The 14,637-nt window shown below is 37.8% G+C and overlaps 2 protein-coding genes across 7 annotated transcripts in view; one reads left to right on the top strand and one right to left on the bottom strand.

Moving 5' to 3' along the window:
- Window positions 1–694: 694 nt before the first annotated feature.
- LOC107271006 (ubiquitin carboxyl-terminal hydrolase 35) lies at window positions 695–5,698 on the top strand. The gene is made up of 3 exons (XM_015746550.2): window positions 695–2,698; window positions 2,952–3,178; window positions 3,258–5,698. Exons 1-3 carry the CDS (start codon window positions 984–986, stop codon window positions 4,208–4,210), a joined length of 2,895 nt encoding a protein of 964 aa, XP_015602036.2. The 5' UTR covers window positions 695–983; the 3' UTR covers window positions 4,211–5,698.
- A 328-nt stretch (window positions 5,699–6,026) lies between these two features.
- Window positions 6,027–14,637, bottom strand: part of LOC107271007 — a 32,517-nt gene continuing 23,906 nt past the window's right edge. The window contains exons 5-12 of one of the 6 annotated variants that reach the window (XM_025088252.1): window positions 14,549–14,611; window positions 14,345–14,440; window positions 11,153–11,390; window positions 10,498–10,942; window positions 8,724–8,824; window positions 8,408–8,580; window positions 6,804–8,329; window positions 6,027–6,705 (exon numbers count right to left, since the gene is read on the bottom strand). In XM_025088252.1, the coding sequence (XP_024944020.1) occupies window positions 10,773–10,942; window positions 11,153–11,390; window positions 14,345–14,440; window positions 14,549–14,611 (567 nt within the window). In that variant the 3' untranslated portion in view covers window positions 6,027–6,705; window positions 6,804–8,329; window positions 8,408–8,580; window positions 8,724–8,824; window positions 10,498–10,772. The other 5 variants (XM_015746553.2, XM_015746552.2, XM_025088253.1 and 2 more) reach the window with 5 other exon arrangements.

Consider the following 14,637-nt stretch of genomic DNA (forward strand, 5'->3'; position numbering starts at 1 on the left):
AGGAAGAATGAGCGCTGCGAGTCCGGGCTCTGCCTCGAGCGCTCCCCCCCCCCTCCTCTCCGCCTTCTGCCACTCCCACGCGCGACGAATTTTCGCGCACGCAATTTTAGGCATCTTCCAGTACTCCGAAATATGCTTGTCCAGAATTTCCGATTTCTAAGTGTTAACATTTTACTTTATTGATCTTGTTAATTATTTTAATGTTCCGAACACCTAATTTATTAATATTTCAATTTGAACGTAATTTACTTTCGATATTCTACAATTTCAATTCAACTTTCAACTACTCCGTATATTCTGCGAGATTTTAATTTAGACTCGGTTTTATATTGAGAATAAATTTTGAAAGTAAATCAAGATCCAATAACATTTAGTAAAAATTGAGGCGCTACACGGGTTTCAAGTTGGGGCCGCATTTTCTTGAAAATATCTTAAAAATGTTTCAAGAATAGGCTTTTTCAATAGTTCTTGAGAAGTTCTACAGTTCCCGGTCTCGTTTCAAGAGTTCCTGTGGGAACCAGCGGTGAGTAGCGGAGAACCTCTGCCCACCAAGCTACGCGTTCGTGTTTACATCTACCTCGGCTACGACGAGATTCACATTGTCGACGGAAGCGATAATCACAAAATCCTACTTCTGGACTCGCCCCTACGATTTAGCGCCATGTTTTTGGTATCGCCTGACACCGTGCGTTGTGTATTTCCCTATGTATCTCTGTTACTCATCTTTTGTCTGACAGAGATGGTTCTGATATTCTCTTACAGTTTTTCTTTCAATGAAAAAAACTTTACCTTCGTCCGTTTCAGTTTCCTAATAATGTCATTTCACGCAGTCACAGAAATGATGCCAGATTTAGCGTACTGACCTTCTTTTCAATCATATTTTTCTGGCTATATTCATTTAACCCCCCGATGAAGCATTTGTCGATAAGGAAGTTTGTGAGATGGCGTTGATTTAAATTATTCTATCAGTGTTTTATCTTTCTATGATTCCAAAGTCAGTGGAAGCTGCAGCGCCGCGGTGCATTGGCAACGATGTGTTTGCCTGGGTGCGTTTCGATAATCACAAAACCATCTTTGCTTTTCATCACAGTCATTGTCAGTTGAGGTTAAAAATAGTAATTATTAACTATAAAGTACTTAGGGTAAAGTCTATCGTGTGGTGCATTAATCAGATGATGGGTAACGAAGAGATTACACGTAAGCTGAAAAAGTGCCTGGTTTCGGTTCTGTCAGGGACTGGTGAAGAAGTTATTGAAGGATGGAAGGAACTGAAGGAGTTAGAAGGAACCCTTTGGGAGTCGAGGGGACTTGGCGACTTCGAGACTATTTTGAGAGACATACTTCATAGACAAGACAAAAACATTTATGAAGTACCACGTTTAATGGCATGGTTTGCCAAGTATCTGCCGGAGAGAACTTTTGATATAGATCCGATAAGCAACGATGTTGCTATCTTTTTGAGAAATGTAAATACTGGAGATATATCTCTGCTTACTACCATGGTACAGACTGTGTTGGAACACAAGAGATACCTGCCAATTTCATCAAATCATACTAAGCTGTGTGAGGCGATTGTCATTCATCTGGCATCAATACCAATGCCTGTTGAACGAGAAAAGATATCTGAATTCAATGAGAATGCTACTAAGATTCAGAACTTTCTGGCATTAGTATGGACAAATGTAAAGGGCATGGAGAAGTATAATCTGATTGTCGTATGCTTGGAAACATTATACAAAATTATTTCGGACACTGAAAGAAGGCAGGAACCTGGACCAGCATTAGTTGTTGTACTTCAGTCTGTAGAACCAGCTGTTATTCCTCCAGCAGTAACTAGAATTCTTATGGAGTGTTCCAGTGATTATCAGCTTGCACAGGCACTGAAGGTACTTTGTGTATGGTTACGCATGTGGCTTCGTGGTGATCGCTTAAGTCTCTGGGTTAAAGAATTTATACGCGGCTTAGAAGCAGATCGCAAATTCTCAGTACTTTGCGAAGTCCGGGATGTAACTCTTGAACGGATGATTAGTACTTTGTTACTTCCAATGTTCCGTCAAAACTCAGCTGACATTGTGTTTCACATGCTGGAAAGATTGAACTCTCCAGTATTGTTTCATAAAATACTCAAAGAGATTCAAAATCTTTTGCCACGTTTATCTAAGGATACGTCTGAATCTGCTAAGGAATGCATACAAAATCTAGTGGATGTAACAACGGCGCTGACAATGCGATTTCCAGGATATCATATTTATGAGAATTTGGCCAACAGTTTCCCAGTGCCACCACAAATGAGAATGGTCCATTCAATTATTGAAGGGCCGGTATGGCCCGAGGGCAATGAGTTTGAACCTCAGATAAACTATGGTATAAATTCTGAAAATGCAAGCCTCACAGCCGTAAGCAGTATATGTCAGACAAACTCAATGGGCCACGTGGGCTTGATTAATTTAGGAAACACATGCTATATGAATAGTGTACTTCAAGCTCTGACAATGACTAGACAATTTTGCCTGGAAGTATTAAATTTCAAACCATCGAGTGATATTGGTGAACAAAGCGTTCTGAGAAAGTTACAGAACTTATTTGTCTTGCTCTCATACTCCAAAAGGACTTCTCTGGCACCGACAGAAATCTTACTCGCCTCACGACCTGCCTACTTTATGCCTGGACAGCAGCAAGACAGCTCTGAATTTCTCTGGTTAATATAATGTACCTATATTGAATGTTGCTTGTCGCAACTATAACTATATACACTTCATGGTTATTTCATTCATTTTCATTATTATAAGTCTTCTGTGTCACATTCTCTTTTATATCAGTGCTTTCTCTATAATTAATACACGCTAACTTTCTCATCTTCGCCACAAATAATAATTGTCGTATTTAACGAATAATCATTCGCATAATACAAAAGAACAACAGCTAAAAGCCAAACACTTTTCTTCGACTAGTCATCTGCTGGATGTGTTGTACGAGCAAGAAAAGGCTGCTAATATACCCTGCAACAGCGGCGACCCGATGACCATCCTAAAGTCTAAAGATGAAGAGCAGTTAGGTGAAATGGTAGCGGATACAGGTGAATCTGGTGGAGTAATAAAACGTTGGACAACCGAAGAAGATTTAACTGGCGGTGGTGCTCTTCAAAGAAAGACTCAATCACTAGCAGACTTTACACAAGGTAAGATAGAGTGATATAATTCCAAGGAATAAAATCCTAACATAAAATACAAACTGATACATTATCCATAATTTCCCAGGTGAAGATTTAGCACAAACACAGCATCTCAGCGACTCCCATTCGGATTCTACCGACAGTGGAATACAATCTGTTGGAGGAGAAGATACCAGCAGCACGCAGTCCTTCATGGTTCACCGTGTGTTTGGCGGTGAATCAAAAATAACATACCAGTGTGCCCAGTGTGACACTAGTTCTCACAATACTGACAAATTTCGCGACTTGCAGTTGTGCTTCCCTGAAGAAATAGCCGAGAACCAGGACGTCTCGGTTCAGGATCTTATAAACTACTATCTAACCCCGGAAAAATTAACCGGAGATAACAAATATCGCTGTGACAAATGTACAAAGCTTTGCGACGCGCAGAGAATGATAAAAGTACTCCAAGCTCCATTCCATCTGATTCTAACGTTAAAGCACTTCCATTACGATTCTGAAAGCCGATTACGAACAAAGCTACGTCATAAGGTTACCTATAATGAGACTATACAATTGCCAGTCTCCACGATGTCTTCCATGACTACGGAGACTTATAAACTTTACGCGGCCGTGGTTCATTCTGGTTATAGTATGGATTATGGTCACTATTTCACGTATGCTCGTGATTCCAAGCAAAATTGGTATATATTTAATGATAGTTATGTATCTAGTACAACTTTGGAGGACTTTAAAAATTTAGAACCGCCCGATACGCCATATATATTGTTCTATGAAAAAGTAGCATCTTCGGAGGGTCTTTACGATGAGGAGAAACCGGAATTGTCGACACTCAGTAAAAACTTACAGGATCTAATTGCTAGCGACACTGCAGCTTATATAGAGGAGTTGAGACTCCAAGCTAGTAAAAAGAGATCACAGCGTGGACGCGTCTCGACGAATTACATAAGACGACACGACAATTCGGATGATGAAAATCCACCACCGAGTAGTTGTCGCGGAGCCGTTGATATTCCTGCAAATCATTTTCTATTTTGAAGAAATATCCTACTTAGGTATTTGCCTTTATGAATATGTCGCGACGCCACCGGAAACATTGAAGATTTTGAATTATTTATTTTCGAATTTTTAATGAATTACGCTCGAAATTATCATCCAACCATCTCATAGTCAATAGTAACCAGTAAACCGTCGCGAATGGTGCATTTTCATTGGAAGATTCAATGATACTTGGCGATATTGTGCTGACGCTCGATTAGAACAAAATCGCAACGATAATGGCGAAGTTGGGTGATACGAGTTTCTAGATATGCAAGTTCTCCCGACCGACCCTGTTTGTTATAATACCTAAACGATATTCAAAGGACGATCACTTATCGGTATAGCTAATTGGTCGGCCAATTCGTTATTGTGATTTACATAGTGTTATACAATTTGCAGGTTTTCAACGCCCATAAGATAATTTTTTAACAACACAACCAAAGGGTTTGCATGATCAGATCTAATTGTAGGTGTCGTGTGAGCCACGTGAACGTAAAATTCAAAATCTGAGCAAAAGATTATGTATATTTGGATCAGATGGATCGAATATGCCATCCAAGGAAGTTCATGTATCCTAATTATCATCTGATCAATTTAAGTCAATTGGTACAAAGGAGGTCAGAGTCTGGCGATAATACACAATTTTTGTTATTTTTTTTATCATCACTGGTGTTGTGTTCGATTTTATTAATATAATTATTTAATTAAATTGCACATACGTCTATTTTCGTGCGTGAAAGTCACGTATGCTAATTTTATATGTACGTACATGCATATTCGATGTCTTTGTTGCCGATCAGTACAATAGATTCCCCTTCGATAAAATGTATTACCCGAATTATCTGCAATTTAATCTAGAAATAATTGAAAGCTACATTTTTATTATTCACGCCGCGTTTCATAAGCTTGTATCGTTTATAAATATCCTAATCGTTAAACACTGTAAACTATCGTTATTTAAATAATTATTTATTTCTTAGGGAAAGACACTTATTATATGCGGATGAGCATACAGTTAATTATGACTTTCCAAAGTTCAGTGGCAATCGCGATTTTTGACGTAATATAAGTTGACGATTGTTTTTTTTTTATTTAACCGTCGATCATATCGACGTCCAATTAATTGTAATAGAATGGAACGTTATCGATAGAATGAAATGAATCACGTGCTCCGCAACTCAAATTGAACAGATGAAAACGAAGATCGTCATTATTGTACATAGTTGTATTTTATATGTAGTAGTTAAATTGAAGATCCTAAAACATGAAGGAAATCTGTGATAAATTTATACTGTCACATTGACAATATTAATTTCTTATTGCAGTATTCGATGAGATGGACGTTCGCAATTATTCGTTCTGATTTACAATCGAAACGCATATATATATACATACTAACTAATCATTTTTGTTAATCCGTGTACATTTCGTAGTTATCCATAATGGATAGAAATAAATTATTCAAAACTATGATTCCCTCGTAAATTATGTCTTTAATTTAATCTCTTCGATATTGTTGCCATACGAACGCAGATATAAGTACGGGTATCCCTGATTTCAACTTATGGTCAGAAGTACGAATGTACCATATCACTAAAATAAAATTTCACAAAGTGTTATTCTCTTGAAATGCCGATGCATCGAAAATACAATATTCTGTTATGCAGGTGCATATTTGAATATAATACAATCGTATTGTATTTTCGATACATCGATATTTCAGGAAAATAATCATTTATGGATTTTGTTTTAGTGTTATGGTACATTCGGGTTTCTAACGCGTAGTTGACTTCATGGATACTCGGTAAGTCTACGCAGAGATGAGTAGGGAGATGCACAAAACAGACGGTATACGTCATTGTTCAGTTCCTCATGAATTTCTTATTTGCATGTCAAGCTTGTTTAATGTTACGCCCCGTGAAAAACTTTTTGGAAAGTTGCTAATTATACTTTCAAACATTAATACAGTTTACGGTACATTATAAAGATTATAGCGTAATTTACAAAAATTGCCAAATTCGATAATAATTTGGTGGAATTTTAAAACTGATTCAATTACTCCAGTACCAGATAATAAGTCTTTTGATTAAATCACCATATTTGATTACACCTTTATCGATCATAATTATCATGGGTTTATCTTTATTTTCTACTAATTGTTATTTCAATTTCATCATGATGAAGCTTGACACAAAGGTCAATTCAGAATGCCCGTCTGCGCGACTTTATTCTCTTAACCTAATCTTGCGACGTACAATCAGTTAATACAGAGAATAAGGTTGCCCTGACAGACATTCTAAACAGTATTGCAGCACAGGCGGTTATTGACGGATTAGATAGAAAATATTTTTTATCGGGGAAGCGTAAAAATTGATGCTAGTGTGATTGATGCGGATTAGTCTCTGGATGCCTGGTCTGGTGTACTGACCCAACATCTCCATCTTGATTTTCGTCCGCGAAGAAGAAAAAAGAAATGATGGAGTAAAATCGTACTGAAAATCAGATTAGACAATTTTTAAGGTTAGTTACGTAACGCACATTACGTGTTGCATCAATATGACATCAATCTAATAAGCTAATGCAAACGCACCTTGTCAGTATTTTGCTCATGAACTTTCTTACGGTTGTTAACGCATTGCTAGTAAATTTGTAGACGCTTTGTTATCCGGGATTATGAGGAGACTTAAATATACAGTATTTGTGGTAAAGGGGAATTTAATATAGTAGAGCTCTATTGATTTATTTATGACTATCGGGTACTGTCTACTATCCCAGATAGTGTATGATATTCTCGGAGTATCCTAATTTAATCTTCAACATTCGAAACATGTAGTCAATATCAATTCAGTCATCAATAATTAATAATGTCATGCTGGTCAAAATTATAAAGGTGCTGTTATGGTGTTAATGTTACCCTCTCTCTTTCTATACATATATATACATACATAAACTATACATATATCCACTCTGTGTCACAATGATACATCTGGATAGGCAATAAATATCCTGAAATATATTGATTGATATTATTATTTAAATGCTCTTCATCAATCAATGTACGAGTGTTTGAATGTATAGTATTGCTGAATAAATATTATATTAGGATAATGATTATTCATTCTTATATACTAGATACCTAACGTGAAAATAAGATTAGCTGAATTATTTAAATGCACTTGTCGTTACGTGTATAAATAATCATCAATTATAGATTAAGTCTACTAAACAGTACGAAATGCTTAACCACTTGCATGCCTATACAAACAGACAAAAAATATTATATTAAAATATCAATCCATTTGACACGACATACCTATACATTTGTATTATATTTAGTACTGAATATTTAATGACAACTTGTACGTGAAATATTTCATAGCATATGTGTACTTACAGAGCCAATTAGATTAGTCGGTCTATATAGTATATAGACATATGACACAGGCTAGTGTTAAAATCAATTAATTACTATCATGTACCAATTACACTATGGCAATAGATTTGCGACCTTCAGATAGGCATGATGTCTGTTGAATTTCGACAGGATAAACTTTTCATTTAATATAACATATCCGTTAAGTATACTTCTAGAAGTCTGTATCTCTTTTTGTGGAGCTTGCTTATCGATATAAGATACTACGTGAGCTTGCATAAAGTCGTGGAGTAAAATCCAATGAAAAAAAAAAAAAAAAAAAAAAAAAGACGAAAGTCGTTAGTGTACAGGATGAGCGTGCATTCCTGTTCTTGTCTCGTTATAAAACTACTACCATGACGCTTACTGGCAATTCATCTTTCCGACAGTTGCGGTACTAATTAATTTCAATTCTCGATCAACGTCAGTGTTAATTACGCAAAAGGGAGCTTTGCGACGAGATACCGTGTTTAGCTCGATTCTCCATAAAATTCATTCAGACCGATTTTAAGACGAGTAAAACGAAGATACGAAAATACCAAGGGAAACTTTTCTCCCTTTTCTTCGCGTTCCTATTGTATTTCTTAGACTTCCATCTATTCGTTCATTTTCCATTGGGAAATTCGACATCCGACGTGAAACGTGGCCTTTTATTTAGCTTTGTTGGGGCTTGTTGAGTCTAGGAAAGTTCCTGTCCATCGGAGCTATTCGAAAAATATTTACTTTGTGTTATTCTATACGCAGAATGTACGTGGGATGAGAATAAAAAAAAAATTCGTTACGTTCAACAGCAAAAAACTGGTATTCCCTTGGTTTTCTATGGAATCAATAAAATTTCCATGGTTATCTCGTGCCATCTGTTTTCTCTGCGTATAAGTATACTCTTCGGAAAAAACTTGTCTATTCGAAAACCTGCCTGTCCCGTGACGTGGTACGTGGGATAGGTACACTGTATCTGTAAATGACAGAATTCATTATAAAACAGTGACATAGATAATTTATTGAAAATTTGCAAACAGTGATCATCTAAATAAAATTAATGTCTATACAAACAGGTACCAGAAATCTTATTACAGTCAATACATAATAGTAACGTACATTGCGAGTAACGCATCTTGACACGCGACTCCGCAAGAGATGATTCATGCTGGTTAATTGCCTTAACGTTTATCCGTCTGTTAGAGGAAGTCCTAGTTATCCTGAAATCAAGAGAAGAATCGATTACACGAATAGCCCCGGCTTCGTTACACGTGGCTGACAATTGAGAAGTGCATATTTCTTTAAGAATTAATCTCATTTCCTTAACGCGAATAGTGACTCTGCTACTTTTCAAAGCAGTACGGTGATTAATGTAATCGCACGTATGTTTAGTCCGTCGGAAATTCTTTTGAGAAATATACCTTTTTTCTTACACTTAAAAAAGTTCCTTTGAAGAGTCAACGAGCTTGTGCTAAGTCGGTCAGAAGTTTGGGGTAACATGTATCGATGCCATGGAGAAATATTTAATGGGGCGTTCACAAATTTCTTGTATGCTACAGTCAAATGAATCTCGTACCATAGCATAATTACAAAGTGATTTGTTGTGGTATTAGCCGTGACGATTGCTTAAGCAATTATGATAGATGTTACTCGGTAAATTTTTGGTAGCAGCTCTCCCCACTTTCTGCGTATCATGACAGTAGACAAAATGATGGACTGTTCAAGTCATTAGCACGAATTATCAACGTCCATAACAGAAATTATTACGGGTTTATTTACAGAAGCCACGGCAGTGAGAAAAATGAGGGTAAATTTCGAAATGTATTCGTTCCCACAGGGCCGAGAGGGTAGACGTTATTTACAAAGGGAGAGTGGAAGTGGAGGCAAAAAAAAAAAGGTTTCTTTTTGTGTAGCGGGAGGGTGTGAAAAATGTTCGTCATCTAGAGGGCCGTGGCGCACGTTTCTGACAAGTTGAGTATAAAATTCAACGCGATATGAGAATTATCGGTATATCGATCGCAGAACTCTGCGCCGACAGGCTGAGTTTATTGTCCACTGGGCACGACGAGAGATTTTCCCAAATTTAATGAAACCAAGGCTGGACGGTCAGAGGGTGACCATATCTCTGCTATATAACACGTTAAGCTTGTAATAATTTTTCAAATTTAACCCAGTCTCGCCTATTATTGTTTGACCATACTTTACGTAAGGGATGCTTTATGCCCATCACCCCTTTATGACAAAATATTATTACCTATACGCAGGGGCTTACCTAAACACAAACCCTTATCCACGCTTTTTTATAACTTATGGCTAGGCTACTACAAAAGGTTGGTCCGAAACAATCGTAAATCGTTGAAATAACAGTTTTTGGGGTAGCGAATTCGCAACGGGTTAGAATGCCCCGATAGGGATGATTTGCATAACCGCGTGCAGGAACAAACACATTACATGAACATTCTCGAGAACCACAGTTAACGGGCGTGTGGTACTTAACAAACATTTGATCAGTCTAACAAGATTGTATCCGCGAAGACAGTCCGCCATTTTGATAGATCAAACAAGGTATATCAAACATTTAAACAAGTTTACAATGGGTCTTTAGCCTTCTGTGAGCTTAGGACGACCCTAACGGAATATCCTACAAGTTTTCAGGTACTTGCGACTGTGAGTGACTCGTGTTCAATTATAATCATATAGCACTGTTCGTAATCAAATGAAACAATTACCGACGAGTCGGTTAAGTAATTATTAAACGCATAAGAAAATACTAGCCCTGTCACAATAATTGCCAATATAAAAGTTCTACCAAGATAATCTTCACGGGTTTGTAGAAAGCTTCTAGAACATTATACAATTGCTATGAATTACTCCACGGTATTGCTAATGATACCTTTGAGTATGTCGCATCCGGTATTAATTTATTGGTCCAGAGTTTCCCGTCCGCGAAGGATACGTTCCCAAATATTCCTTCGTTCAATTGTTTAAGTACTACGACATCGATCAACATCCATCCAGGTTCTAAACTGTCTCTTTTTTTTTTGGTCATTCATTGTTAAATATAACTATGGAGAATTGAAGTTTAGAAAACAGTCTTGTCCACTGCGACTAGCTTAGGTACGGCGTGTGGAGTTTTGTATTTCATGTGGGGGTGGCACACGTTGCTCCTCAGGTTTGAGGATTACCGCCGTTGGTCTCCGCGGTCGAGGATCGATTGCTCGTCGAGGAGATGAGTAGCAGAGTAGCAGTATCCACTGCGGGTGGCATTAGTTGGCATGGAGCTCTGCCGAGTTCAGTCTCTGGGGTCCACCTGGTCGTAGTGTCGACTATGGCGATTTCTGAAAGAAAAAGTGAGAGAGCAAGAAAAAAATTTCAAGAAGATATATGGATTTTGAATTTCCCGCCAATTGTCGAGTACTAAAATATTCATTGTGTTGCGTCGAGAAAGAAATAAATTTAAATACGAACAAATAAGGGAACTCACGTTAAATTGATACATACCGCGTACTCTAAGCATTTAATTTTCTATAGGAATTAAATTGGCTAACCTGACTTTTCTCCCTGACTCTCGGCGGACGGAGTATCGGGGAACTGCACGTGTTTCCTCGAAGCTTTACCCACCGTCGGACTCTTCTCCGAAGCCAAGGTGGTTTGTACAGCCGTCGGGCTTTGGGTAGGTGTGGCTGTCGCTGTCGCCCTAGTCTCGTTATTCGTAACCGCCCTCCGTGAACTCAGACACGAGGTCGCCGTGGTGGTAGGTTGAACTGCGTATCGGACTGCTGGAATCTTTAAATAAGGATATCGTTATTTTTCTTTTTAAACTTTCGCAAACTCGACGACTGTTTCCGACGTCTTTTAGATATCGTGAAAAATTGACCTGCAGCGCGTCATCGCGATCTTTAAGGTTTTAAGGTTAAGAAAGAGTTAAAGGTTAATTAGAGGCTTAAAGAAGAACTCCTCGTGGATAGAGGAGAAAATGAAAGTTAAGAATTAGATTGTCAGAGTCATGGACGAAGGACCGAATTAAAATAGGAGAAATGTCAAAGATCTTCAAGTAACCTTTGGTATTAACATTTTTCATAAAAACTCTTCGGGTCCAAGGATAAAGGCGTATACGCATTTATTCGATATGAAGGACAAATCCTATCTGGAATTTTTATAAAATAAGGTTCGGATTCACCCTTAACGCTCGACCTCGTGGGATATGAATGGTCCGTTACGTTTGCCAATTACGCCGAGATTGCATGTATAGGGTGTGAGAAAGGTCTTCTATGGGTTTCTCACGTGTTACTTCATTGTTAAATCAAACATCAGTCAATGGACAATTACACGTTATACATCATCGTGAAAACGTGACAGGCCGTTACGAGGTAAAACTTAGATGTTCGATCGAGAAAAGAAAATTGTGAAAAGTTAAAAAAAAACACGACTAAAAAAATGTATTCATCGAATCTGCGTGTAAACTGAGAAATAGTCTGATCGATGAAATTTTACAGAATTTCGATAATAACGTATATTCGAGTCAATGTAAATATGAGAAGTAATTAGAAAAAAAATTTTTTCACCTCGATGAATATCAAACCTGAACAAGGTCTGGATTAGATAATAGAATTGTCTATGTGGTTTAAATGCAAGAACTGTAAAGCTCCTGTCTCTCTCTCTCTCTCTCTCTCTCTCTCTCTCTCTCTCTCTGATTTAACTAACCTCATTGGCAAACCCTATACAAGGTCCTATCTGCATGTGCAGACGGTACTACGTGTTTCGCTGAATTCTCAGGTGGCAAAATCGTCAATTCCACTCACAGCATTTTAAGGTCGTCCGCACGTATGGGATCGCGCGGATAGACGTTTCAAAGTTTCATCCCTTTTCACGGAGTCCCTTCACATTTATATGAAAAACGTATAACTGGAAATCGGTGAAAGCCGCTTTTAGGATTTTCAGGTAAGTTCAAATAGAGCTTCCCAGAGCGCTTTTACGTTTGTGCACGTGCAAGTATATAGGTATATACTATACGTGTGCGCACATAGTTAAATTAATCCACAGCTTCATCATACAACTGAACCAGTCGTACCTCTCGTAACGTAAAGAAATTTTCTTTAATCAAAAATATTCCTTACTTTCTTTTTTTCCAAAAACTACAAAATCAAAGAGCAACGAAAACGGGAAAAACGAAATTGGCCGTTTGCACGAAATTATTAACGCCTACGGAGAGACGTTTGTTTTTGCAGATAGCTGCGAGCTAAAACCATGCAGATAATGGAAGATGCCTATTTAAAAAAAAAGGTGGATCGTCGCTTTGCCGCCGACGGGGGGTCAGATTGGTTTTTCCAAAATCGAGGATGCTGGGATAAATAGGGAGAATTTCTTAAAACGTATTTGATTAATAAGTCATGCAGTACGAACCTGTAATAATATTCGCGAATTCCTATCTACGCGAAATCTCTGATAAATCCGCCTAAAATTTATGTACAACACAGTATATATATATATACACATAAAGAGAGAGAGTATACATATAGCTGATGCATATTGGCGAATTACGGAGCTCTTTGGTTACTGATTAATTTACCGTTTAATTATTTCCATACAAATCGAAGCGCTCCCTCTTCAGGAATTCGCCTAGAATGCGAATAAAGTTTTTCTCCATTTTCTCGAATTTCCATCGTGAAAACGTATAATCGATTAAAGCAATATATTTCGCCGGAAAAATTTGTTCCTTCGGACATTTATTTTCTTGTCAAAAAGAAAAAAAACATTTTCGTTCTCTTCTTCGAGTGCGTACGTGTTTACGTTTTGAAAAGGATAAAAAAAAATACTTTGCAGAAAACTACTGGCATCCCCCTCTTGCTTTTTTTGTTGGTAGCTTTCTGTACCATTCGCTTTTTTGGTCCACACCCTTCAGACTTCACTATATTCACTGGTACCATCCAAATGGATACAAAGAATACATCGAGCGTTCGTGCGTGTGACAAATTAATTTATCTCCTTCTATATATAGATTATATGTGTATATAGATTTCCGGGCGTTTTGTTAAGTATCGGCCACTTAACGAATCTCTTATACGAATCACCGTTACGTATAGCGTCGTTTCCGGTATACGTTGTTTCTTCGAGTATCCTTACTTTCATCCCCGATATTATAGCTCCTTCACCGCTAAGGGTTGGAACTGCACTTAACCCTCCATACTAGACGAGTGGTGGCTTTTTGCGTAGGAGATGAGATAATGGATGGTCTGGATAAACTTTTTTTACCCTCCTGTTTCTTCCTCTCATTCAGTTTCTACGGGAACAAAAAATTAGACAGCAGAGGATAATAGATAACACTAACCCACTAGACAGGACGGGGTCGAACTCGTAGAACCTACTTTCCTAATAGAGGTGTAGAAATTTTTTAAGAAAAGGAAAGAAAAAAAAAAAAAAAAGATAAAGGTGGAACTCGTCACAGGGTGAAATTTATTAATGTCAATTACATCGCAAACATCCCCCCCTTAAATTATGCCTCGTTATGTGACATCCCAATGGCAGCTAGAGGGCGAAGACTGGATACGGGCCTACCTGGTACCTTATTACCAGCCTAATAAAAAAAAAATGCTTTAAAGCCGCCGTAAGCCCATATATCGTAATATGCCTCGAAAAGGAATAGGACCATTTTGCAATTTTTTCATTTTCTTTCCTTTTCCTTTTCTACGACCCTTCGCTCTCCGCTTCTTTCATTCTTCCAGAACGGCTTTTATACGTACGCAGTTACCCACCCTGTACTCGCAGTCGTCCGCGGCTCTTCCGCGACCCGCTATGTATTCCTGGTACTGCGATATGACGCAAAGCAGTGAGTATACCTGTAAAAAAAAAAGAGTACAAAGCAAAATATTTGTATAGTCCATTACAGCTAATTCGAAGTAATAACCGTTACGGGAAGAGTGAACGAAGTAATCGTGTTTACTTACGTTGAGGCACAGCAAGAAGAAGTCTAGGGTGAAGAGCATGGCAGTGATGGGGTTGAAACGAAGCTGCAACAGAATTTATTTATCGTATT

The sequence above is a fragment of the Cephus cinctus genome, unplaced genomic scaffold (assembly GCF_000341935.2).
Source record: "Cephus cinctus unplaced genomic scaffold, Ccin1 Ccin1_scaffold0862, whole genome shotgun sequence".
Lineage (NCBI taxonomy): Eukaryota > Metazoa > Arthropoda > Insecta > Hymenoptera > Cephidae > Cephus > Cephus cinctus.